A 27,520-nucleotide genomic window follows, 5' to 3' on the forward strand; every position below is an offset into this window, starting at 1 on the left:
ACTCTGTGAGAATAAAAATGTATTTATTTTTAAAATATTATAACATGCTTTGCAAATAAATGGTTTAGGGAGTTAGTTTTGCATGAAAGCAAGTACATTATTCTAAGACACCTAGATTATAATTCTGGCTGTAGTGTTAACTAGTTGTATAACACTGAGTTAAAAAAACAAAAATAATACTCTGAGTTTCCTCATCTGTAAGGTGAGAGGTTAGCTTAGGTGTACTCTAGTTCTCAAAGAGTTAAGTAGCTAAGCTTTAAGTGCTGAATTCTGTTGACGATTGATAGCATGACTGACGTTTAAAAAATAATTTGTCATGCAAGAAGAAGAGGAAGAACTGCCATATTTGGCAAAATAGAGATGGTATTTGTTCCTCATTTATGGTTGGATCCATTTATAACGTTATTTGTATTGGAGATAACATATGGACAAAAGAATGCCGTATTATAAGTTTCCCATGTCGTACTGTTAATGGATCTGTTGTCAACTTTTCATTTAAAACAACACATTTATATTTTGTGACCCTTTATACCGGGAACATGATTTGACCTGCATTTATAACAAAATCTAATATAGTGAATAATGTATTTTCTTTGAAGTCTTAAGATATCTGCAAATGCTTATTTTGCCTGAGGTGATTTAGGGGAAGAGAGGATTTCACTGATCAAATCAATGTTCTATGTATAACCTTTTGGTGAATAAAAGGCTGTATTATATCAACATAAGAAAAATTTAAACAGACTATGACTTATTTAAATATTAGGGTTTAGCAGTTGATACTTTCATTTCTTTCATCCAAATTTAGTATCAACAGTTATGAGCAAATTGTGTGTCAAGATACAAGATGCATTCATAAGTTTAATATATTTATCAGGAACAGTTATGTTTCTGTAACAATATACATTTATTTTAAGGTATAAGACCAAGGAAAAGAAAGACTTTTGGTTTACCAGGAATAATTAAAAAGGAAAAGGATACAGAGTCTGTGTAAGTATATTAAATATTGTCAAAATCCTTTCTATGGTTATAAATAATTAAGAATAAGACTATTGTTATGAATTTGAAAAGAAAAAATTCTTTTGGAAATAACCCAAAGTACATATGGCTAAGATGTGAAAAATACAAACTTTTCTAAGAACATTTGCCAGCTCCTCTAGTTTTAGTTAAAAGTGTTAACTTTTCTTATTATTTTAAAATTTCAAGATGAACGCTTTAGCGTTTTGAAATTGAAACTTTAAAGATACTCTTATTTTATAAAGTGATACATGCATATTTTTAAAAATCAAGCAAAAGTACAGAGAGAACTAAAAATTGTTCTAAGTCTTAATAACCTAAGAAAAACACCATGGTCAGCAATTTGATGAAAATCTTTCAAGACAACTCTAACCATATAGTAAATTAGTGATATATGTGTACATAAATGGAAAACGTTAAGTGGGGGAGAAAAATGTCCTAACATATTTTAAACATTTATACTAATTCGTCATTTTTAGATGGAAGATGGAGTATAAATGTCATTTACCTTTTTTAAAAAATAAATTGGTATACAAAGAAATATAATTAGCATATAAGAATTAAACTAGTATTAGCTAAGTCAAGTTTTCTGCCTTGGCTGTACATTAGAACTACCTGAGAAATTAAATATATCTATGCCAGGCCCTGCTTCAGACCCATTAAATCAGATTCTTGGGGCGGGAGGCCCCAGCATAGTTTTTGTTTTGTTCTAAGCAGCCTGTGTGATTCTTAATATACACCTGGGGTTGAGAATCATTGAACTCTGATTAACTGGAGACAAATTGGAAATAAAGGAACTTTTCTTTGCTTAATTATTCAACCCATTTAGAATGAAGAGACACTAATCAAAAGTCTTGAGTGATTTGTTGACCCAGTAACATTGACTGAAAATTTGTTTCAAGTCCCTACTTCTCTAGCATAATCAGCAGAACTCTCACGAGGTTTAATATTTTGATGGCCATTCATATTTTCAATATAAGAGAACAGTTTGTGCTTTGGGTGGTCTTGCCTCCTCCCTGGTTATACGCTTATCATCTGAGTTTCTGCCATTCTGAATGTCTGTTTCTTTCCTCCTCCCTAGTTGTATTGATACTTGGTTTAACAAATTAAGACTATTTGCAAAGTGATGTATGCCTATAGCTACTGTCTCTTCTGCAGATGTCTTTTTTGAGCATTGTGAAGAGGGGTATTTTGCTAAGGGAATGGAACCTAATAGCTCTTTTATAACATTGGAAATTGAAGTCTGAACAATTGATTTGTAAGTAAATTTTTAAAATGTAGCCAGTTTATCTGTTAGTGGCTACATTATAAAGAGTTAAGATGTTTTTATAATTGATGGTTTTCACAGCTGTTCATTTAGGGAGCTTATAATATTTTTGTATATTCCATGTTTTTAAAATAGCTTTTCATGATCAGTAATTTCCCAGTATGATCATTAGGGCACTTGGATATTGGAATATTTTAACCAATAAGAATACTAGGTCAGAAAACTAATGCCTACATCACTGCATCATTATTGCCTTCTTTCAACACTCCCTGGCAGGAAAAATGTTAGAATTCACTTTGCTTGAAATGTCCAAGGCTCTTGGCATGCTTCTTCTCATAGCCTGAAGGTTTTTGAAATGCCAGCAGTTGTGGACAAGGGGTCCTGCTCAGAGCTTGGTCTTCCTGGGGCTTCATCTGCAGGTCTCATACTGCGCACTGTGAGGGCAAACAGATGAGTGCTTTACCACAAAGACTGGAGAGTTCTGGCTTAAAGCCAGACAATAAATGGTTTGGAACTCTTATACTTACTTTTATATTTAAACTTTATCTTTTAAAAAAAGAAGAAAGAAATGTTCAAACATCTTAATTGATTTGATTCTGTACAGGGATTGAATATTATTACAGTAGCTTTTCTGGATCATTTCCTCAGAGTATGCATAGGTTTTTTTGATATAATATTCCTTATAAGGAAGCTCTTTTTCAAAATTTGCAATTTTAAGTAGCTATAAAGACATGTGGGGTTTGCATTTACCCTGGTGCTCCCATTTGTATTAAGGGCAGAATAGTCATCTCCCTCTTTTTTCATTTTTTCAGTCTATTCCATCCTATATTTAACAAAGTTCTTTAATTTATAGATTTCCCTATATCTGGATTGATACAGATTACCTGTATCTGGATTGATACAGATTACCTGTTTATCTTATATAATTTAGTATTTTTTATTTTGTTCATTTGGCTCTTAAGGTGTACCTAATATGTGTGTTTTCAAGCTGTTATTAAAGTGGCAGAATTTGATACTATATGTAATAACTGTCTCAAGCCAAAGAGTATACCTAATCCAATGCCTTTTAAAATATGCTAATTTTTGTTTGTGAACTTCTTTTAGAATGTATACGTATATATTCTTCTAAGCTTGTTCCTCATGGCTTCAATGCCTTTAATTTTATATATCTAGTGCTTTATTTGGTTAGTTGAGAAGGCTGGTCTTCTTTATGTTTTAGTTTTACATTTAAAATAATAGTTTTCAATAGATTATGTCCAAATTTGTATTTACTTATCAGTCAAATGATAAAATATCAGTGCTCAACTGCATATTACATTAGACTAACAACCATTCCAGCTGGAAGTCTACCTACTCACCTAACATATTTGGAAAAAAGTGGTTTCACTTCTATATATACTAGCTTATGGAAAGTACCTCAAAGGAAATACGTTAAAATTTTTTTTTAACTTTCTCTACCTGAAGGATTAAAAGCCACTAGAAATCGTAGGACTGACAGCTTCCTTGACATGACAACGTGTATATTCATGGAAAAGAACTATTTTTGAAAGTAGTTTTACAAATATTTATAAGCTGTTTGTTTTATTTTGTCTTGCAGTATCAGTATAGGGGAATGTCTTTGTTTGAATTTTAAAATCATTTGGTATATTTTAATATTCATGATTTGATTTCTCTAAATATTTTTATAGAGTTTAAATGAAAGTTATGTTTAAATACCAAGGCAAACACTTTTGATATAGTATATTTACCAGATAGTTCTAATAGTTGAATATGTCTGATATTTTGTTTGTTTTAATAGGGAATGCCCTGATGCAGATTCACTTGTAAGTAGATTTTACTTTGGTATAAACAGTTTAGCTATTTTCATTAGGAAATACCCAGCATATTTGGGTTGAGTTTGTTTACAAATCTTTCCAAGAAAAATACTAACCATGTTATTAGAAATTCCCTATTAAAATTATTTTACAAATGTATTTTTGGCTTTACATTGTCAGATGCTTTCCTATTAAATAGAAGGTATTTCTAACTACTTTTGAAAAGTGGACATTTTACTTTTTAAATTGGAGTGGAGCCATAGCATATTGCTTTTTTCTTGGGAAATATGTCAGATTTCAAACCTGCCAACTTTATTTTAAAATGTGCTCTTACTAATTGATTCTTATATCTATTAAAATACTACTATAACTGTTCATGTGTTTAAGGTTTGTTTAGGGGACTGTCATTTTAGAAAAAGTAGCAACAACCATGGTTAGTACTTTTCTGTGCTTTTTATTTTGTTTTGTTTTAAAGAAAGTTTGTTTATATTTCTTGTTTAAATATATTTCTTCATATATAATTAAAGAAGACATCAAATGGAGCTCCCTGTGGTTACAGTGAGAGAGTAGGTTTACCAAATGATGGAAGTAGTGTGTAGACAGATATGTTTTACAGATTGGTCATTAAACACTGATCATGTCGGTAAGTGTAGTAGAGTCAGGCTGTCTCTTTTATTGTTCTTACTTGTGTAACTATTGTTTCTTTTGGCTCCAAAACATTATGGTCTTTTACAGCATATTGGTGTACCAAAATAAAGAACTACATATTTTGTAAAACATTATGTTTTATGTTAATTAAGATAAAACTAGTATTTTTTTTCATATTTCAGCTTTAAAGTAAGAAAATTACTATTCATTAATAAATTTATAGTGAAAATAAGGAAATAGACTTCTGATGAGCTCTAGGCTTAAAATCATCAGTGTTTTTGGAGTTGTAACGTTTACCTTACCACTTGCATGTTTTGATACCCTTGGTTTACTAATTAATGAAAAAGTCAGCAGATGTGTTTGGGATTTACTTTAGTGTTCATCATGCATTTTATTTCTGAATTATTTATAGCATTTATTTGATTGCAAAATTGAATAAAAATTTTAATACTTCATGTTTTATATGCACTCCTTTAAATAAAATATTTTAAATTTTCTCAGTTAATTGATACTATTCTATAATGATCAATATTAAACAATTTTGAACTTCAGCCAGTATTTATCTGGAATTAGAAAAGGACTTTTAAAGAGGACACGAAATTCTGCTGCTATATAAGAAATGATTGATAAATTTGACTGTATAGAAATGAAAAACTTACAGAATTAGAAAAAATACACCATAGAAGGAGTTGAATCACTAAAGATAGTTGGGCAGAGTGTATTTGCAAGATGTTTAACAAGGGGCTAATTATTTTCCTTTGTAAAGTTTTGATACAAATTAGTTTAAAAGGTAATCAAGCATCCTAGTAGGAAAAGGGCATTAAGATAAAAAGGCAATTTTCATAAGAAGAAATAAAAGGTTGTAGTGAATAATCATAAATGTTCAAAATAGTAGCCTAATTCTGATGCAGATTAGAATGAAATTACTATATTCACCTATCATATTGGCAAAAGTTTTGATACACTCATACTGTTGGTAGGAATGTAAATTGGTATAATCTGTCTTGTGGATAGTTGGCAGTATCTCCCAAATAAGACATGTATATTCTTTTTGACTCTGCAACCCTGCTGCTAGGGCTTTACTGTTACTGCTATATTCACAAACTTTATGTGTGTGTGTGTATGCTTGACCAAGATATATGCTTATATAGAGGGGGAGGGAGAAAAGGTGGATAGGGATAGATGTTCATTTCAACATTGTCTATGTTAGCAAAAAATTGGAAACACTAAAGCATCCATTAAAATGGGGATTGGTTAAATTATTAAACATTCACTTGATGAAGAAATAGATGTTATAGATCTAGGTTGCTCGTGTCTGTTGAAATGGGAAGAACTTACTAAATAAAAGCAAGTGTGATCTTTTAAGTAGTTGTTTTTTAAAATAAATGTGTGTCTATTATATGTATTCTCTTTTTTTAAAAGAATGAGTTACAAGACACTGAATTGTGGTTACCTTTGAGGAGAAGGATTACAGTGGGGTCAGCAGGGAAAGGAGGCTTTCATTTTTTGTTGTTTCCTTTTATTTATGGCCTGTTTATGGCTAGTCTTACTATTACTTAAACATCAACAGGCTACTTTGGTAGGGAAATTATCCATCATTTTCTGTTCCTTTTTTAAAAAGTCTGTGTATGTAATTAAAAAAAAATTATTTTGAGTGACTACATGTTTTGAAAGTTGACCAAGGAAGTGTAAATCGCTCTCTTAGTTTTAACCAATTTCCTCTCTCCAAACTGAGACTGAGAAACATACCATTGATTTGCAAGCTCTATCCCAATATTTTGTTAAAGTTACTACCACCACTATCCACCAAAACTGCCTTTAAGATTGTTGGCTGAAGTTACATGCTCTTTTCTTCTTCTTGTACTGCTTTTGACTTAATGCTTTGCTCCAGCAGTATGGGGCCCTAATATAGAAAACATGGATTGAATGGACAAAGATGTAAACAGGTAATGTGTAAGTTTTTATTAATATCATGAATAGTTCTAGCATTGAAAACCTGGTACAGTGAGAATCATTGCTTTTTTTTTTTTTTTAAACACACACCAAAAAAGCGTTTTATTTTGAAATAATTGTCAATTTACAGAACATTACAGAGATAGTACAGAGCAGTCCCGTATACCTTTCATCTCGTTTCTCTTGATGGTAACATCTTGCAAAACTTTGGTACAGTATTGTAACTAGGATATTGATACTCATACAGTCAAAATAGAACATTTCCATTAACCAAGGATCTTTTTTTTTTTTTTTCCTTTCACCTATTTAACCCTCTCCCAGTGCTCAAATCCCTGGAAGTCACTGATCTGTTTATCACCTCTATATGTTTGCCCTTTCCAGAATGTCGTATAAATGGGATCATACAGGATATAGCCTTTTCAGACTGGATTCCTTTACCAGGAATATTAAATATGCATTTAAGATTTATTCATATTGTTGCATGACTTGATTGTTCATTCCTTTTTTATCACTGAAGAGTATCCCATTGTATAGATGTATCATAGTTTACTTATCCATTCACTTATTGAAGGATGTTTTGGTTGCTTCTTCTTTTAGGTGATTATGAATAAAGCAGCTTAATAACATTTGTGTGCAGGTTTTTGTGCGAAAATAAGTTTTCAGATCAACTGGGTAAATACCTAGGACTGTGATTGCTGGAAGGATCTTTCATTTTGATTGCTCCTTTTCAGTCACTTTTGTTCTGTTCCGCCCCCTCCCTATACACACACACACACACACACACACACACACACACACACACACCTCTGGCAACCACTAATCTTTTCTCGATTTCTATATATTTGTCATTTCAGGAATGTTATTTAAGTGGAATCATACTGTATGTAACCTTTTGAGATTGGCTTTTTTCGCTCAGCACCCTTTTCTAGAGATTATTCCAGGTTGTTGCATACATGAATAGTTCATTCCTTTTTATTGCTGAATAGTATTCCACGATGTAGGTATACCAGAATTTGTTCACCTATTGTGGGACGTTTAGTTGTTTCCAATTTTTGGCTGTTAGAAATAAGTTACTTTGAACAGTTGTGTACAGGTTTTTGTGTGGGCATAAGGTCACTCGCGACACTGGTCACTTTCTTTCTGAAGTCTGTTTTATCTAATAGTAAGGTAGTCACTGTCTTTTATTTTTTAAATTAATGTTTGCATGGTATATTTTTTCTATCATTTTCCTTTCAACCTACCTATGTTGTTATGTTTGAAATGAGTTTTTCACGCGTAGCATATGGCCGGGTCATGTTTTTTAAATTCATTCTGCCAATCTGTCTTTTGTTATACATAGACCATTTATATTTAATGTAATTATTGACATGTTGGGGTTTGTCTGCCATTTAATTTTTTGTTCTCTATTTGTTCCTCTCTCTCTCTTTCCCTCTCAGAATATTGTTTTATTTTTCCTGCCTTTCTGTGGGTTATTTGAACCTGTTTTAGAATTTGATTTATTTATAGGTTTTTTTTTTTTGTTTTTTTGAGTGTATAACTTTGTGTATCTTTTTAGATAGTCGCTGTGGGTCACTCTCCAGTAACTTCAGATAGTTGTTTATGTTTATTTTGACCAGAGTTTATAGATGTAATCTGCAGGAGGTTGATTCAAAAGCAGTTTATTTGGTCTTACAGAAAACAGCTCAGTATTATTTTAAATTAGTACAACATATAGTATAGTGTACTGTAAACAAATTTAAAAATAGTGTCAGTAGCAGATCCCAGATAGAATCTCTAGGAGAGGGACTTCCCTGGCGGTCCAGTGGTTAAGACACTGTGCTTCCACTGCACGGGGCATGGGTTCGATCCCTGGTCAGGGAACTAATATCCTGCATACTACTTGGTGTGGCCAAAATGAAAAGAAGCTCTAGGAGATTAAATATCTGGTATGTTCTAGGGTACCAGGAATAGGAAGAAAGTATTTTGAAAAAAACTTTTTTTATTCTGATTTCTAATGGTTTCTTTATTTTATTTTATTTTTTAATTAATTTATTTATTTTTGGCTGCATTGGGTCTTCGTTGCTGTGCGCAGGCTTTCTCTAGTTGTGGTGAGTGGGGGCTACTCTTTGTTGCGGTGCGAGGGCTTCTCACTGAGGTGGCTTCTCTTGTCGTGCAGCACGGGCTCTAGGAGCATGGACTCATAGTTGTGGCACGTGGGCTCAGTAGTTGTGGCTCACAGGCTCTAGAGCACAGGCTCAGTAGTTGTGGCACACAGGCTTAGTTGCTCCACGGCATGTGGGCTCTTCCCAGACACGGGCTCAAACCCGTGTCCCCTGCATTGGCAGGCGCATTCTTAAGCACTGCACCACCAGGGAAGTCCCCAGTTTCTTTATTTTTTAAGTATTTTAAAGTATTATTTGCATATTAGTAAGCAGCATATAGAACTCAAAGAAAGTGCTCTACTTCTAGGGTCATAACTACATCACTTGTCATCTTTTTATCTGTGGAATCTGTTCTTTGCCCTATATTAGATATTTCACTTCTAAACTTTAACCCAGTCTGTTAACTCACTGCTAACTACGTTAGACTGTTTATTCAGCTTGGAAACTATAACTATGTAAACCTTGTGCTGTGCCTGTCAGGTTAGCATTCCTTCATATTTCTCTTGCTGAGCTTTAGCAAGTGATTGGAGGAAGAATGGGAAACTCTAGGAGTAGAATGATACTAGCTGCCCAGTTATATCCAGCTGGTACACCCTGTCTTTTCTTGGCAGTTCTTTTTCTCCCCCATTTAAAAAATGTTTTTATTTAGAAATATGTTGTAACCTATAAAGAAATACAAGAATAAAATAGTATAAAGAACACTTGTATACCTTTAACTTTTTACTACATTTGCTTTAACAGTTCCATTCTCCCTGCGTATGTGCATGTGTTTGTGTGTATATTTTTTTCTGATCCATTTGAGCATAAATTTTATATTCTCTTACTTAACCACAAAAGCATTTTTAGAGAAGTGTCCCTTCTGTATCCCTTCTGCTCCACCACCCTTCCTTCTTAGGTAACCAGCTTTATTGTGTTCTGATTTATCTTTGCAGTGTTTTTTTGTTTTTAATTTTTTTTCATAAAGAATGCAGATATCTATATGGTTTTTAAATTTCCCCTTCTTTCTTACTTAAAAGGTAGTATGCTATATATATTCTTTTGTACTTGGCTTTTTTCAGTTAGCAGTACTTCCTGGAAGTCACTCCATATCAGTTCATGGAAACTTTTCTCTTTTTTTTTTTTTTTAATTAGCTGCATAGTACTTCACTTTGTGTATGCAGCATAGTTTATTCAGCTATGCTTGGACATTTAGTACTTTCCAATAATTTTGAGTTACAAATAATCTCTGGTGAATAAACTTGTTGCATATGTATTTTTTAATTCTTGGGGGCATATCTTCAGAGTAAATTCCTAGAAAAGGAACTCCTAGGTAGAAGGGTAAACACGTAAATTTTTTGTTAGATATTGCTAAATTTATCTCTGTAGGAATTGTACTATTTTGTATGTATACCAATAAAGTATAAGAGTACATTTCCTCACAGCTTTGCCAACAGAGTATATTTTTTAACTTGAGTTTTTGCCAGTCTCATGGAAAAGAGGTGGTATTTTAGTATAGTTTAAATTTTCTTGGTAGTCTTTTTGTTTTGTTTTGTTCTTTGTTTGTTTTTTGCTGTACGCGGGCCTCTCACTGTTGTGGCCTCTTCCGTTGCGGAGCACAGGCTCCGGACGCGCAGGCTCAGCGGCCATGGCTTACGGGCCCAGCCGTTCCGCAGCATGTGGGATCTTCCCGGACCGGGGCACGAACCCGTGTCCCCTGCATCGGCAGGCGGACTCTCAACCACTGCGCCACCAGGGAAGCCCCTTGGTAGTCTTTTATTTCTGTTTTTTTGTTCTCTCTCTATATTTTTTAAATTAATTTATTTATTTTTGGCTGTGTTGGGTCTTTGTTCCTGCGCATGGGCTTTCTCTAGTTGCAGCAAGCAGGGCTACTCTTTCACACTGTGGTGGCTTCTCTTGCTGCGGAGAACGGGCTCTAGGCGTGTGGGCTTCAGTAGTTGCAGCATGTGGGCTCAGTAGTTGTGGCATGCAGGCTCTAGAGCGCAGGCTCAGTCGTTGTGGCGCACGGGCTTAGTTGCTCCGCAGCATGTGGGATCTTCCAGGACCAGGGCTCAAACCCGTGTCCCCTGCATTGGCAGGCGGATTCTTAACCACTGCATCACCAGAGAAGTCCCTGTTCTATATATTTTTTGTTTTTTGTTTTTGTTTTTGTGGTACACGGGCCTCTCACTGTTGTGGCCTCTCCCGTTGCGGAGCACAGGCTCCGGACGCGCAGGCTCAGCGGCCATGGCTTACAGGCCCAGCCGCTCCGCGGCATGTGGGATCTTCCTGGACCGGGGCACGAACGCGTGTCCCCTGCATCGGCAGGCGGACTCTCAACCACTGAGCCACCAGGGAAGCCCTGTTCTATATTTTTAATATGTATTTCCATTTACTTAAGCTGTCAGTCCTCTGATTTTACCGCCTCTCTTCCGTGGATGCATACAATCTTTTGCTTTTATTTCTTCACTTTGAAGATTTAGGTAAAAATTTGGTTATTCACAGAACTGCTGACATGCCTAGCCAAACACCTATTCTCTTCCTTTCAGTGTTTATCCTGTTTGTTTTGCAGTGCTTTTTTCTTTCAGACGTCTGAAGCGTGGAGTGTCATTTGAAGCTAATTATCTAAAAACACATAATTTCCCAGTGTTAATAATTTTGTTAATCTGTGATATTTGATAAATGATAAAGCTCCTCGGTAATAGTTAAGGCTGTTTTGCTAACCTTTAATGTTTTTGCAGTTGGAGGCATTGTTACAGTAAAGTTTTTCTTCTTCCCCATAGAACATTCCTGATGTGGATGAAGAAGGCTATAGTATAAAACCAGAAGCAAATCAGAATGATATCCTTTCATCATCTGGATAGTCTTATGGATTGTGTTGGCATATATAAGTAGACAGTTAAAATAATCTATTATTTAATAAAGACTCTTCAAATTTTTAATTAATTGTAATAAAATGTGCCTCTGTGATCTTTATTTGACATGCTGTGAATAAAAGTTAGTAGTTACATTTCTGATAAAGTACATCTTATCTCAGAGTTTTTTTGTTCCTTTTTATAAATGTGTGAAAAACTGGTTGTGCATTAAGATAATTTAAAAACTCAATTCTTTAACTGATACTCACATACCAAAGAGAACCATTTCTACTCATCTAGTGATTCTGATTCTGAGGATGAAGAACCAAAGAAGTATCGGATAGAAATCAAACCTATGCATCCGAATAACTCACATCACACAATGGCTTCCTTGGATGAATTAAAAGTATCTATAGGAAATATAACGCTCTCCCCAGCAATATCTGTAAGTAAGAAAATAAGCAAGTTTGCACTCATTATACAGAAGCCTTTGGGGTTCTGTTTTTTGGTTTTTTAAGCTCATCTACCTGCATCTGATTAGTTTTAGGACTAACGAAAATTAAAACATCACATAGTGAATAGTTAAGCATGTTGGATGAGGAAATATTTATAATTTTTTCAGCTTTATTGAGGTATACAGTTTATAATTTTTATACAGGCAGATGAATGTTTGAGTTTGGTTTAGTTTTGCTTCCTTTTGAATGTGTTTTAAACAAAAATGTGGGAAATGCACTATTTCTGCCATTTGATGTATTTTATAAATAGTGCTATATGTCTCAGGCAGAGTTTTGTAAACTACAATATTAACCTTTTCCTCATCTAATGTTAAAGTTTTTCATCCATTTTTTTTGGTGAACTTTATGTAAAAGGAATTGCATAAAAATCAATTTCAAGTGAAATTAAATTATATCTTTGCTTTTTTTTTTCTGTCACTGTAATTGTTGTTTTTCCATACTTTTCATACAGGAAAAGGCAAATAAGAATTCTTAGTGGTAGTGGTTAATTCCTCAATTCTGAGATACTAAACTTGATAGCTTTTGAGGGAGAAAAAAAATCACCATAATCTTTCTATCGATGTCATACTCTTAAATTTAGAAATGTTAAATTATGGGAAAAAAGCATGTCTTAGAATGTCAGTTTAGTTTATCTGCACATACTTATTGTAGCTGATGGAGAATAAAAGTTCTCACCATTTTGTATTTTATTTAATTACATATTTTCAGTAGACTCTATGTATTTGTTTAGAAAAAGTGTTTTTCTCCCAGTCATACACTTCTAGAATTTAATTTGAGAACTTTTTTCCACCAAATTTCTGAAGTGAGGTTTTATTCTACCATTACTATTTAACATTAATGCCAAGATTAAATTATGGTTTATATTTGAAGTAGGAAGTTGTGAAGCCATTAAACATTTTTTATTGTGTAAAGGGCATAACTAATTTAAAATATATATGTAAGTAAATAAAAGCCTAGAGGATATATATATATCAAAATGTTAAGCATCTGTCTTTGGGTAGTAAGATAATTGATGCTTTGTGCTCTTTTCTATTTTTTTTTAAAAAAGTAAACGTGTTAACTTCATACTCAGAAAATAAATAATAATCAGAAAATTTTTAATTGTTAATATTTGAAAAGAGGGGTCTTGAGAGTATACTTTGTTGCCCAGTTTGCTTATCTAGCTTAAGTTGTTTTCCCTCCAACAGTGTATGTGTTTTAAGGTATATAGATTTTATCAATAGACATGATTAAGAAGAGAATAGACAGATTATTAGAGCAAGGAAATATATTTTAAATTCTAAAGCAAATACTATGTTTTTCTTTTTCCTTTTTTTTAAACACTGTGTTTTTCTTTTTCCTTCCATGTACTACTAGAGACACAGCCCAGTAAGTGCAAGATTTTATATTTTTACCTATTGACTTAAAAAGAAATTGTATATTTGAACATTGATTTTCAAAATATTTGTGTTTTTAAATTAGCAAGTCATAGTATGTTGCTGTAGATACCAGTATTTTAAAGCATTTTATTGAATGATTTAAAGGTACATGTATTATTTTTTGACTACAAAAAAGATTTTTCTGTAATCTTTTTACGTAAATACAGTTTATAATTGAGCAGGTATATTAAAAACAACTTAAAATTATGTTCCAGTATTAACATTTTATCAAATATTTTATTACCGCATTAAATTATTTGTTTAATGGTACTTAGTTTTTGCATTTCTGTTTTAGGTGCAGATGAATCGGAATTCATCTAGTAAGTTTGACATTTAAATTGGTTATTTAAGTCTATTAAAATTTATCAGGGAATTTGCTAAGCTTGTAGCCTAACATATGTAGTTGTAGAAATGGTCTTTTTTCATCATGAGCCATAACGACAGACTAGAAGGATGCTTGTTTTGCAACAGAAGACAACTTATCTATACTATTTCTTTTCGTTTTGAGATATGCTTTAAACTTGAATACGTGGCTACAACGTTTTTCAGAAATCAACAAAGCCAAAGAGCAGCTTCTGATTAAGCACGTAAAACTGTTTAACTAGCATAACTCATCCTCATGAGCCAGAAGGCACCTTTTAAAAAAAAATATTTATTTATTTATTTGGCTGCGCCAGGTCTTAGTTGCAGCATGCAGGATCTTAGTTGTGTTGTGCGGGATCTTTAGTTGTGGCATACAAACCCTTAGTTGCGGCATGTGGGATATAGTTCCCTGACCAGGGATTGAACCCGGGCCCCCCGCATTGGGAGCACAGAGTCTTAGCCACTGGACCACCAGGGAAGTCCCCAGAAAGATGAGTTTTAGCTTGATCCATTTTTAAGTCGTATCACAATTGCAACTTCTAATATTAGATTTTTAGTACAGTAACTCAAATTATACTAAAAATGTTTTTGGGGTGTTAACACCATTTGCAGAATCATGTATTAAACATAACAAGAGTTGTGGGGAAAATAGAGTTGAGGCAGCCCACACAAAAGCTATGCAATTTTGTGAACACAGTGCTTAATAAAAACCATGACATCAATTGTAATTAAAAATTCTAGCACAATTAAAAAGACCTATTAAATTCATAATAAATACCAAACTAAAAGTAGGCTTTTACTTTCAAAACATAAATGGTAAGTAGCTTGATGATAAGGGGATGTGAGGAAAATGAGTATAAAAGGGGGCTACTGAGTTATCAAGATGAGGGCAAAATGCAAAAAGATGACAAACACCACAGTAAGCACCATGAGGCAAAACAAACAGCTGAAATGAGCCAAATGGGAGAATGTGATGTGAATGGGCATTATGTACACTGTTGTATTCCTCATAGTTTGCTGTAATTACCCATGTTGATGTATTTTGCATTCATCAGCTATTGCTTGGTGATGCAAAACATTAAGGTGCAATGAAAATTGCTTACTAACCAGCAGGACTTTTGTATTACTGATGCTGTTCCTCCATGTACCAATTGCTTATGCAATGATTCATGTTATAAATGCAGAAGGTAGCAAAATAGACTACCTTATAAAGAGACCTTTGTTGTTATAAAAATTTTATTTTTCAAAATAGGGTGTCCTTCAAGAATTAATAACTACTTTTGGTCAATAAAATAATCATTAATAATATCAGAACTTGAAAAATGCTTTCATGATTCATCAGTTAAAATTCTTGAGTTATTACATACGTTATTTAAATACATAAGTATTTAAACATTTGTTCTGATTTTTAAAGTTGTAGCCCCTGTTTTATTTTATGAACAGCAGTTTAATGAATAGTTGACTATTCATTAGTTTAGTTGACTTAAGTTGTTTCTTATCAAAGATATTAGAAGAAATGAATATTTAACAGAAATTCAGCTATTTTTTTTTTTTTAATTTTTTTTTTTTGCGGTATGCGGGCCTCTCGCTGTTGTGGCCTCTCCCGTTGCGGAGCACAGGCTCCGGACGCGCAGGCTCAGCGGCCATGGCTCACGGGCCCAGCTGCTCCGCGGCATGTGGGATCCTCCCGGACCGGGGCACGAACCCGTGTCCCCTGCATCCGCAGGATGACTCTCAACCACTGTGCCACCAGGGAAGCCCTATTTTTATATTTTTAAGCATGGTAGAAGACTTGTTAAAGGCTTATTTTCCTTTTCTTCATAATTGTTTATATATGTTATTAATGCCAGAATTTAAAAATTGATGTATGTGTAGTAGTTCTCCTTACATTAAAATATTGTATTACTCGGATTATTAATTTTTTCATAATATTTCAACTTTTTAATTAGGTGAAGAGTTAACAAAATCAAAGCCATCTGCTTCATCCAATGAGTAAGTTCCACGTTAAAAATTTTTTTTAAATAGACTTTATTTTTTAGAGAAATTTAAGTTCACAACAAAACTGAGTGGAAGGTATGGAGATTTTTTACATATACATTTAGCCTCTACATATGCCAAACCTTCCCCACTATCAGAGTCCCCCACCAGAGTAGCACATTTGCTACACTGACACATCATTGTCACCCAAAGTGCATGGTTTACATTAGGATTAACTCTTGGTGTTGTATATCCTATGAGTTTTGACAAACGGATATTGATATGTGTCCATTATAGTATCATACAGAATAATTTCACTGCCCTAAAAATCCTGTGTCCTCCACCTATTTATTATTCCCTCCCCACTACATTTAAATTTTAAGTATCCTTCGTTTTATTATCTCTGTAGTTTTAATTCCAGTACACTGTTTTTAATCATCCTGTTTCCTAAGCTGTGAAACGTCATATAGAGTTTTTAGAAGTTTTAAATTATTTTCTCATTTGACAGTATTTCTTTCTATGATAATTTGTAAAAAATCCATTCAGCTGTATTTGGCCTTGGTGTCTTCACTGCTTCTAAATAAATGATAGTATCCCAAATTCATACATGTCTATATTTCAACTAGTAACTCACATGGAAATTCTCTCACTGTTTTCCTTCAATTTTGTCTGTGACCTTGTAAAATAGACTGTATACTTTATGAAACTTTTCAACTTAATTGAAAAAGGAGAGGTCTAGAAGACATGTTGCCAGTTCTTCTTAAAAAGAGAAAATATTTTAAGCCAGTGTTGCATGGGTCCTTTTTCACTTCTGTATTTATCAACAAGAATACTTTCTTTTAATGTTTTTTGTATGAGTAAAAGTAGGCTTAACTAAATGAATAGTTTAAAATGGAAACTTTGAAAGCTAAGCACTAATCGAGCAGAGTGGAGGTATTCATTTGATTTATCATTTTTAAAGATAAGTTTAGTGTTTTAAGACTTTGTTTTTAGGAATCATTTATACAGTTGTGATTCTATACTTTATCGTAAGTGTGCTTCCATGTGGGTGCATGTTGAGATACTAGATACGTGCTTATAGGTGATTGTAATATTTTCATTATAGTGGGCCTGTTTTCTAGGATTTCTAAAAAATATTTTAAATAATGGTAGTTTGATACATTAGATTATTTTTAAATGGGGATTTTCTTTTTTTATACCATAAATATATACAATTTTTATTTGTCAAACATACCTCAATAAAGTTGGGGCAGTTAACTTGAAAAAAAGACGGGGTGGCAAAGGTCAGGTCCTCAAGATCCTAGAGATTAAGCATCCTAAAAGGGTATATGACTAAGATGGAAAAGAGAAACATTTATGTTTGCATTAAAGAGCCAAGAGTTGAATCCTGAGAGTAACTAGTTTGAAGGATTCCAAGAGGTCAGTGGAAGAAAATCTTTGGTTATGCAGCACATTGAGTTTTTTGAAATGAGAATGTTCATGCTCTTGATTTTGTCCATAGTCTTGGTAACCTCTCATAAAGAGACATGTATGACCCATACATTTTGCTAGCCAACCTTAGTAGCCCAGGTAGTGGATTACCTAGGGAGAATTCCTCCTATGCATGATCTACTGCAGTGATCAGATCTTTGAAGTTTGTATAGAGTCGTTTATATACATGGAACTTAAGCCACCATCCTGTACTTAAAAAGTACTTTGAAAAAAATCCTTTACCCTTTTTCTTCATCTTTGATAATAAGTATGGCCTTATAAAAATTCTATCTGATTTCGTATCACTTCAGAAATTATCTGTCCAAGACTGGGCTCCAGATGTGAATTAGCACATCTGATAGTGCCACAGAATTAATTAGCTGTGTGTCCTTAGGCAGCTCATATAGACTCTCCATGCTGCTTTTCATTTGTAAAACTGAAATTATTTCTATTCTGACAGCCCCTACATTTATTAGCATATAACAAGATTTAATCAGTGGGGATTAATCTACTCTCCTTTGCGAACTTAATGTTATTGTGGGTTCTGCTTATAGCAGTTAACAAATATCAGTTTATTAAACCTGCTAATTATGTTCTTCACATATTCAATCATATGTGAAGCACAATGTCCAACTCTTTAATCATATATTTGAGCTTTCTATGAAATAAAGGTAAATTACTATATTTTATACTAATAAAATACACATTTGCTAAAATCCTTATTTTTAAAATGTTATGGTAGGAAAGGGACCAGTGATTTACTTGCTTGGGACCCCCTGTTTGGACCATCTCTTGATTCATCTTCTTCAACTTCACTAACTTCATCATCAACATCAGGTAAACACATATATTTATTTATTTATTTATTTATTTATTATTTTTTTGTAACTGTAAAGGAATGCAGTAGTTACTTTTTCCTAATTGATTTATCCATTACTTGTATGTTGTACTTAATGATCAAAAATTTAACTTGTCCTCTGATCATATTGCCATATAAAAGTGATTTTATACTGATTTTGTTAACTTACCTTAAAGACCATATGGATTTAACGATAAAAATTCATCAAACACCAGCTTTTTTTCCCTTAATATATTTATTTCTAGGCATCATTCCTATATCAATGCCCGAATAATAATTTTTATTATTCAACTTCATAGATGTGCGTTAATACAACCAGTCCATTCTTGATGGACATTCAGGTTGCATCTAGTTTTTAGTATTATGGACATCCGTAGATACAGCAGATTTTGTGCACATCTCGTATCCTTATAATAATTTATTAATACAAGATTTATGAGTCACAAGATATGCCCATTGTTACTTTTTGCCAAACTGCTTTCCAGAAAGGCTTTAGCACTTCCCAACATGAAATAACTTTATGAATGTGTTTTAGTTGTTCTTTTGGCAAGAATATATTAAATTTTTCTTTTCTTCAAAATATGAAATCCCACTAGTCAACCATCAAAGCGTGTTTAATAAAACTGCTTGTTCAAAAAAGGAAAATAAAATCACTTTAGGTTGATCTTAGCCTTCTTGGGGATTTCAGAAATGCCGTGCAGTACTTGGGGTTAAGGGAATGCTTGAATGTTGGGGAGAGAACTTGAATTGAGTTCTTGCTGTGTCTTTGCTGGGATATATGCACGTTCTGTTTGATTTCATCTCATTAACTGCTGCATGAAGTCCTTTTTATTGTCCCTGTTTTATAAATAGAAAAAGTAAAGCTGAGAGAGATCAGGAACTTCTCTAACACCACATAACTAGGAAATGAAGCATGGATTCAAACCTGGATCTTACTAATTCCAAAATCTTTGTTCAATTCGTTGTACTCTGGCAGATTAACAAAACAATAAGCCATGTTGAAACATTTTACTGTTAATAATAAAATAAACACTAGTATTTAAAATTGGACTGTTTAGAAACTAATGTTTTAAAAAGAAATTATAAATGGATTTTAGGCAACCTTAACCTGAAACAATTGGGAGTTTTGAACAGCAAGAAGCAGTCATTAGGTAATTGCACATATTCTGAAGTGGCATTATAGCCTTTCTCAATTGGCATTTGTTTACTATTTAGTTTTAGTTAACTAATCTTACAATAGATTTTATAAGTAAAATAATTGTATAGGAAAAACTGAAGTTGTATTAAGGTCTCTTTTTTTGTTTAGTAAAAATGTCAGAATACTGTTTTGTTCTGTTTTTAGAATGGAGAAGGTCCTAATTTTAATTTTGATAATATTCTTTTATGAATTGGTTTTATTAATCTTTAATAAAAATTTTCACTTTGTTATCACAGAAGTTTTAGTTATATAGAAATTTCTTCATAACTCCACCCTTCGTTTCTATTTTCTTTAGCACAATCTCCTTTTCAAAAAAGTGCTCTCTTTTCCTCTTGCTACCTATCTAAAGAATGTTTTGCCCATATCACTTTCAACTTCAGGTAAAAAAATGAGTTTCATTTAGTTGTCATTTGATGTTTAGTAGGTAGGGAATGATAAAACTTTCTCTTTTTTTTTTTTGCTTATTTTAAAATTTATTTTGCTATGCCTTTTAAAAACTTCCTATTAAGTCTAAAAATGTCAGATTATTTTGCCCTTCAAAGAATGTTAGTGATGTTGAAAAGAGACACTCTGCTGTGTGGTAATTATTATTAAGTCTTCACTTGGACAGAATATAATTATTGATAAAACTGATGAATACATTATGATGATTCTCCTGTTTTGTAAGACTGGCCCTAAGTGAAATTGTGAAATAGGCATTTTGTCTTAAATTTTCTTCCACTGCTTTTTACAGTGCATGTCTCCCTTAACATCGTCTACACTGGTACCATTTTCACATTTTAGAAATGGCCAGGTTGTCAGATTATTCCCTGCTCTCCTTTGTCCCTTTCAGAATCTTAATTCATTAATCACTCCATCTCAGCTAAACCAGTCTAAGAAAATAATTCCTATCAGTTAGTAACTAATATGTTAAACCTTTCAGTGTTGTTATATGTTTAAGAAGCATGCTTAAAGTTTGGTACAGAAGTATTTTCAGTTGCTTCTTAAACATATATGTACAATTTACATATACATAAATTATATGTGATAAAGTATATGTATATAAAATTTAATATAAATAGCTCATATCTTCCTTCCCTTTGATAAGTGCTAGTATAGACCATTTCTTCTCTACCCATGGGTTAATTGAGCACTTGTGCTCTGTAAAACCCCTGTAAAATTATCTTTTGAAAAATATTAGGCTGGTTTTTTATATTAACTCCAACACTGATTTTGTCTGTCTTACTTCCTATGACAGTTTTAAGTTTTATCACTAGTCAGGCACTTTGTTGAGGAACACATGTACCCAGCAGCATCACTTTGACACCTTGTCAAACCTCTTTAGACTTTTACTGACTGTTAGCATTACCTTTTGCTCCTCTGAAACTCAGGAATAATTCTGGCCTTATATATTTTTGGACCTTAAATTTTACTCATACATACTTTAAGTTTCTTATTCTCATAATTATTTTCCTCAGTTAATATAAAGTTTGAGCTCATGCTCTTGTTCCATGTATTATTAATTTTTTCTAGTTTTGAGTAATTGAAATAATATTAACCTGAAATAAGAACTATTTGGCTGTGCAGATTTATATTTTAGTTTTAGAATTTTCCTGTTGCTTCTAGTTTTCAGTTTCTTTATTCTTCTTCTGCTGACCTTAGTGAACAGAATAGGAACTCTGCTTTTCTCTCCCAAACTGATTTGTCTGGGGGTGTGATAATTGGTTCTTTACTTGAAACCAGGTCAGATTTTAGGTCTAGAAAACCCATTACCAGACTTTTCCACCAACCCTCTCTGCTATCCTGCTGTAAAGACACCACCAGCGAGCACAATAAGTTTCCTTTTGCTTCATGGTTGCAGAGTCAGTGGATTTCCTTTACTGATGAACTTGTTAAAATTACTGACTCCAGTGGAGCTCAGAAGGCATTCCAGAGATTGCATTGTAAAGCTGAAAATACCTTTGCGTTCCCTGGTGCTTTGGATGAGAGATTTTTCCAACAGCTGCATCTCTGAGGATCAGCGTGACCTTTGCCATAATATTAAATGTTTTGAAAAGCTACTGACAGAAGAAGCTAGCAATGCTGCTGGTTTTTCTTCTGCATCATCATCATTGCTTCTGTATCCTAGATTAGTCTGTGCCTTTATTCAGATGAAGGGTGGTATGGGAAACATGCTTTATCTGTTCCCCTTAGGTAGTGTCAGAGAGCAGATGTAGGTTAGCTCTTTTTTTTTTTTTTTTTTTTTTTTTTGCAGTACGTGGGCCTCTCACTGTTGTGACCTCTCCCGTTGCGGAGCACAGGCTCCGGATGCGCAGGCTCAGCGGCCATGGCTCACGGGCCTAGCTGCTCTGCAGCATGTGGGATCTTCCCACACTGGGGCACGAACCTGTGTCCCCTGCATCAGCAGGCAGACTGTCAACCACTGTGCCACCAGGGAAGCCCGGTTAGCTCTTTTTGCCTGTGTTTTATACTTTACAAGTCACTTCATGTTCTTGAAATACTGCATCTAGTGGACATTTATTTGAAGTGAGCACCACCACCACCACCACAAAACACAATTAAGATACTTAAACCTGTGAACAGTTGTAGTCATCTCCTTCAGAGGCTTCTAGAAGCAGTATCTAATTGGCATGTGGAGATAGATTTGTTTATAATTTATTACTATAATTGATTCATTTATAAACAGTGATATTAATGAGCATTGTTATTACTTTTTCTCAAAAAGCAAATTCTGATTATTTGAAGAAGGTGAACTTAACACTTCTACCAGGCTTGGATTGAGTCAATCTAAATGCCATTTGGACAGGCCACTTGATTAGTAATGAAGCTTCAGGTGTAAATGTCTCTACCATGTTAAGCCCCCTCAGAAGCTTGAAATAACTTGAGTATTGGTCAGTGCTGGTTTCATTGATAATGAACTGTCGTTAAAGTAAATATGTCATAGCACAGGGAAGTGTAACAGTCTTCAGGTTAGTGTGCATTTCTTCCAATGTACAGCTTAAAGTAGGGGCGCAGCGTGAAAGAACTGGTGCTGACTGGAAGAAGGCAGCAGGCTTAGAATCTGAACTTGATTTCTTACCAGGTTTTTACTGTTTTCTTCAAGCAACCTGAATGGTGCTTGCATCTTTTATCTCTTCATATGATCTGCTTTCTAGATGATTCCATACCCCCATGCATTTGCTTTCACTCCGGTGTGACTACCTTTTACTTTAGGTCTCTTGCTACCACCTCCATGCTCCTTCCTTTCACTCCTCCATTGCTGACCAAGCGCCCTCAGCTTTACTGTTTGTTTCCCCATGTACATACAAGGCCCATTCTTATATTTTTAACTTTGCACATCTGTAAACTTATAGAACTTACTGAAACATATTTCTTCACACCCATATTATATTCTTCAATCTGAATTATAGACTCATCTTTTAGAATGGACCAAAAGAATTTGAGGATCATTTTAATTAATTTAAAGATCATTTAAATGTATTTGCTTCTACACTCTTGCTTTGATTATGTTAATACATGTGTGACTTTTGATGATATACACTTGAATTTCACTGATTAATTTCTACCATGCTGAGGTTTTTGTTTTTGTTTTTTTTGTTTTTTTCTTTGGCTACATTGGGTATTTGTTGCTGTGCGTGGGCTTTCTCTAGTTGTGGCAGGCGGGGGCTACTCTTCGTTGCAGCGTGTGGGCATCTCATTGTGGTGGCTTCTCTTGTTGCGGAGCATGGGCCCTAGGCGCGTGGGCTTCAGTAGTTGTGGCACGCGGGCTCAGTAGTTGTGGCTCGCGGGCTTTGTTGCACCGTGGTATGTGGGCTCTTCCTGGACCAGGGCTTGAACCCGTGTCCCCTGTATTGGCAGGCGGATTCCTAACCACTGCACCACCAGGGAAGTCCCTGGAGAGTTATTTTTAATTAGGAATACTGAGGTTAGTATTTCTGGTTTTTAAAATTGCAACATTTGCAAATAGTGTTGAAAAACATTGAACACTAAATTTATGTAGGATTTATGAAGTCAATATATGATTTTCTATATTTACCAAAAATTATAGTGATTTGTGGAAATTTGTGGAAACTATAAAGATATGTTTGATTGTCACTAAAAAATGGCACAGTGTGTTTCAACTTAACAGTGAGATTACAAGTTTAATTAAGGTAAATGTTTTTATTTAGAGTTCATGTTATTATTTTGAAGATGTTGCTTCAAAGGCTTGGTCTTGCAAATAACTGTAAAGTAGAAGTATTGGCAGTAAACTGAAGACCTTAGGCCTTAAACTGGTTTTCACCAGCTTACTTATTAATTTTTATATGTATAAATAATTGAAACAGGAATACAATTTATGTCAGTTTTATTGAAAAGTTAATTTTTTTTTCAGGAATATTATTGGTAGCTTCGAAAAAAGCATGCTTGATACATTCCTAGCATTTCACAAATAGCTATAATTACATTTTAAAGAAAAAGAACTTCTGAAAAATGAGCTTTGAATCGTAATAGTTTCTCTGTAATAGAATGTTTTTATCTAGGGATTGGTACATACTAATGATTTTCTTCAAATTCTCTTTTTCCACCCACCAGCCAGGCCCACAACTCCTCTTTCTGTAGGTACCATTGTCCCACCTCCAAGGCCTGCTTCCAGACCAAAGCTTACTTCAGGAAAACTCAGTGGGATTAATGAAATAGTATGTACTCAGGTGTTTTTTTTTTTAATTATAACTGTTTTGATTTAATATGCAAATGATATTTCTCTGTATGTCCCTTTACTGCTAAATGCTTGGAATTTTCTACTCAAGTCTTCAGAGTACAGAAAAGTTTTCCCTGCTGATACTTCCTTCACTTCCCCATATTATCTCAGTGATCATACCTGTGGAGCAAGACCGTTGTTCAGGAGGAAAGAGATTTCCTGAGAAAGTTAGCACATTATAAAAATACAATTCAGTACCCATTGTTTCATAAATTAAGAAGCAATTTTGATATAATTTTGCTTAAAGTCAAATATTAAGGAAAAAATGGTGGCCTGTTCTTAGACCTAGAAGTATACTGCCAGGGGAGTCCTGGTGGGCATCTAGTCCAGCTTTCTTTATTTTATACATAAGCAGTCTGGAGTTCACATCACTTAATTGACTTGTAAAACTACACATTGCTTAAAAAGAGAAAAAGGCATTGGTCTTCGAAAGTTGTCAGATAACGAAAGAAAATATATGGGTTCTATTGAGAATCAGGCTCTCCCAAACCAGTCTTCTTTCCTTCAGTCTGTTCTGGTTTACTTTCATCTTTCACTTGCCAGTTTAATTGCCAGAATTAAATTTCTAAATGTCAAGCTTAATCTTTTTCCCCTGATATATACATCTACAGTGGTACACCTATAATCCACGTGGTTGAATATTTTAGCTGAATCTATAAGACTCTTCATAAAGTTGACTCAACAACCTGCATTACCATACTAACTGTCCAGTTTTCTCCTCTTTGCAACCTAGGTTCCAGCCACTTGAAACTTTCCACTGTTCCCCAAACACATCATGCTCTTTTACGTATCCATGTCTCTATTGTACTCCCTCTTGTCTGAAATACCCCTCAGTTTTCTATGTAGGAAACTGCTCTCTTTAAGACCCTGCTACATATCACCACCTAGGTGAAGCCCTCTTTGATGGTTACTCCTCCTCTCCACCCCACAGTGGACTTAATCATCCTCTGTCATTCTCTTCCTTATACCCATACACTTGCTCATGTTTCTTTTAGTGCATCAATCACATTGTATATAAAGTTGACCCACAGTCAGTTCTCCGTATCTATGGGGTCCACATCCACAGATTAAAAATATTGGGGGGGGGGGGCATCCAGAAAGTTCCAAAAAGCAAAACTTGAATTTGCCACACACTAGCAACTGTTTACATAGCATTTGCATTGCATGTACAACTTTTTACATAGAATTTACATTGTATTAGGTACTGTAAGTAATCTAGAGATGATTTAAAGTGTAAGGGATGACTGTACTGTTTTTGTGTACGCTTCCTTCCCTGGACTACGCTTTAGCCAATTTCATATCCTTAATACTTTGCTGATGCCTTAATAGTTTACATAATGCCTGTCACCTCATGTCCTGTACCACCTCCATCTGTATATTTCCACAGCCACATTTTACACCTTGCTGTGTTTTTTCAACCTGCTGTCCATAATAATGAGTCATCCAAAAGCCATTCTCTGGAACTAATACTTTAAAAATAATTAATTGGGGGCACAAGGGTTTACTAAATGTAAAATATTTTGGGCAGTATAACCTAATTTTTATAAGAGTGTATATCTATAAATTTATATTCATGCGAGTAGAGTTGAATAATTTTAGTGTATGAATGCTTATAGGGTTTTGCTGGTTGTTTTTCGCCTTGTTTTTCATGTTCCTCAAATAGATGGGGACAGAAACAGTGTCTATTTCACTGCTTTGTATCTAGTACCCAAGACCTGACACATAGTATAGGCACTAAATAAATATTGCATTTACTTATAACTTTTAGAAGCAGGAAAAGGTTTTCTTTAATTGAGCTCAATATTCCATATTTTAAAAATGAAACACCTCAGGAAGTGTTGCTAATGTATTATTGGAACAATTAGGAATTTGGAAGGAAAAAAAAATTCACCAAAGTAAAAGATAAATGAATTGGAATCATATTTTTCATATTTGTTTTTATTTTTAACCAGAAAAGTGGGAAGACAGTAGAATTAAGATTTTCTCAAACCTCTGAATGGGGTAAACTTTCTCAAAGAGGAAGCATTACAATGAATTATAAGGAAAATGTGCACAGATTTGTAAATGCCAGAAGTAAAGCAATATATAGGAAGAAAATATTTGCATCAAATAAAGAAAAGGGTTAGTGAAAGCTCAGATAATACTAAGACCTCCCCAAACTAAATCAGGCAAAGCTAACAGACAACTCATAAAAGAGAAATGCCAATTTTATTTTTATCTACGGAATTAGCTAAAAGGTTTTAAATTTTATTATTTTTCCTTCTTCTAAGGCTCATCTGTTCATTGCTGGCAAGAGTGCAGAGAAATATTCTCATATATTTACAGGCAGTAGGGTAAAGTGAGTTACCCAAATGGGAAGCAGTTTGGCACTAGGTATGAAAAGCCTTCATAATGTTTAACAGTTTAACTTCTGAGAATCTATCTTAAGCATACTTTTTGAAATACAGAAAAAGTTTTATATACAAAGATTCTCTTGACGGCATTATTTTAAAATAGCCTTTTCAGCTTTTAATATATTCTTGAAAATGATTTCACCTAGGCATCTCTAACTGTGAGTTTTAAGAAACACAATAAATTTGGTTTAGTATTTTAAAATTAATGTTCCTGATACCTAAAAATCTTTTCTGATAACTGGGGAATTGTTTTAGCATTTTGGTAAATGACATTTTGTTTTTAAGCCCAGGCCATTCAGCCCACCTATAACTTCCAATACCAGCCCACCTCCTGCTGCTCCGTTAGCCCGGGCAGAAAGTTCTTCCTCTATCTCATCTTCTGCGTCACTCAGTGCTGCCAATACTCCAGTAGGTAAGTGGTTATCATACGTTACATGCAAGATTTAACATCCAAAATATGATCAGGCTGAGGGTGGTGAAGAGTTACGCATTAGACATTTTGGTTTTCTCGAAACACACCTGGCATTATCAAACTAGCCACATTTTCCTTTTCTCTTTCACATTTTATATTATCTGAATAGAGAATTTTAACCATGATTAGCACTGTTAAGAATGCATCAAATTTATAAACTACTGACCAATATAAATAGTTGAAGGCAGAATATGATGCAGTACTTTCTACTGTGAATTGGTACTTACATTCCTAAGAAAATTTGTTTTAAAAGCAACTGATTCAGTGAAAGGAAGGGGTTTTGTGCTTGCAGTGTGGTCCTGGGACCTGCAGCATCTGTCTGTATCACCTGGGAACTTACTAGAAATGCAGACCTTTTAAATCAGAAACTCTGGAGTGGGGCTAGCAATCTTTGAACAGGCTTTCTAGGCAATTCTGATGCATGTTGAGTTTAAGAATCCCAGCCCTAATTAAGCTGATTTAATTATACT

General features: G+C 33.9%; 1 protein-coding gene across 9 annotated transcripts in view; it reads left to right on the top strand.

Moving 5' to 3' along the window:
• The window catches only part of FCHO2 (FCH and mu domain containing endocytic adaptor 2), a 116,172-nt gene that overhangs the window by 61,234 nt on the left and 27,418 nt on the right, over window positions 1-27,520 (top strand). For 8 of the 9 annotated variants that reach the window (XR_016392679.1, XM_089908989.1, XM_089908988.1 and 5 more), the window contains 10 exons: window positions 915-987; window positions 4,080-4,104; window positions 11,597-11,654; window positions 11,938-12,113; window positions 13,540-13,551; window positions 13,897-13,921; window positions 15,914-15,956; window positions 18,154-18,248; window positions 24,020-24,123; window positions 26,864-26,990. Coding sequence is in view for 8 of the 9 variants with exons in the window: in XM_089908989.1 (XP_089765115.1) it covers window positions 915-987; window positions 4,080-4,104; window positions 11,597-11,654; window positions 11,938-12,113; window positions 13,540-13,551; window positions 13,897-13,921; window positions 15,914-15,956; window positions 18,154-18,248; window positions 24,020-24,123; window positions 26,864-26,990 (738 nt within the window). In the remaining variant the exon portion in view is untranslated. Of the gene's footprint in view, window positions 1-914; window positions 988-4,079; window positions 4,105-11,596; window positions 11,655-11,937; window positions 12,114-13,539; window positions 13,552-13,896; window positions 13,922-15,913; window positions 15,957-18,153; window positions 18,249-24,019; window positions 24,124-26,455; window positions 26,519-26,863; window positions 26,991-27,520 lie in introns of all 9 variants that reach the window. The other variant, XM_089908994.1, reaches the window with a different exon arrangement.

Source organism: Delphinapterus leucas, chromosome 3 (genome assembly GCF_059928025.1).
Source record: "Delphinapterus leucas isolate spDelLeu-1000000601 "Yukka" chromosome 3, BTC_Dleu_Yukka2, whole genome shotgun sequence".
NCBI lineage: Eukaryota > Metazoa > Chordata > Mammalia > Artiodactyla > Monodontidae > Delphinapterus > Delphinapterus leucas.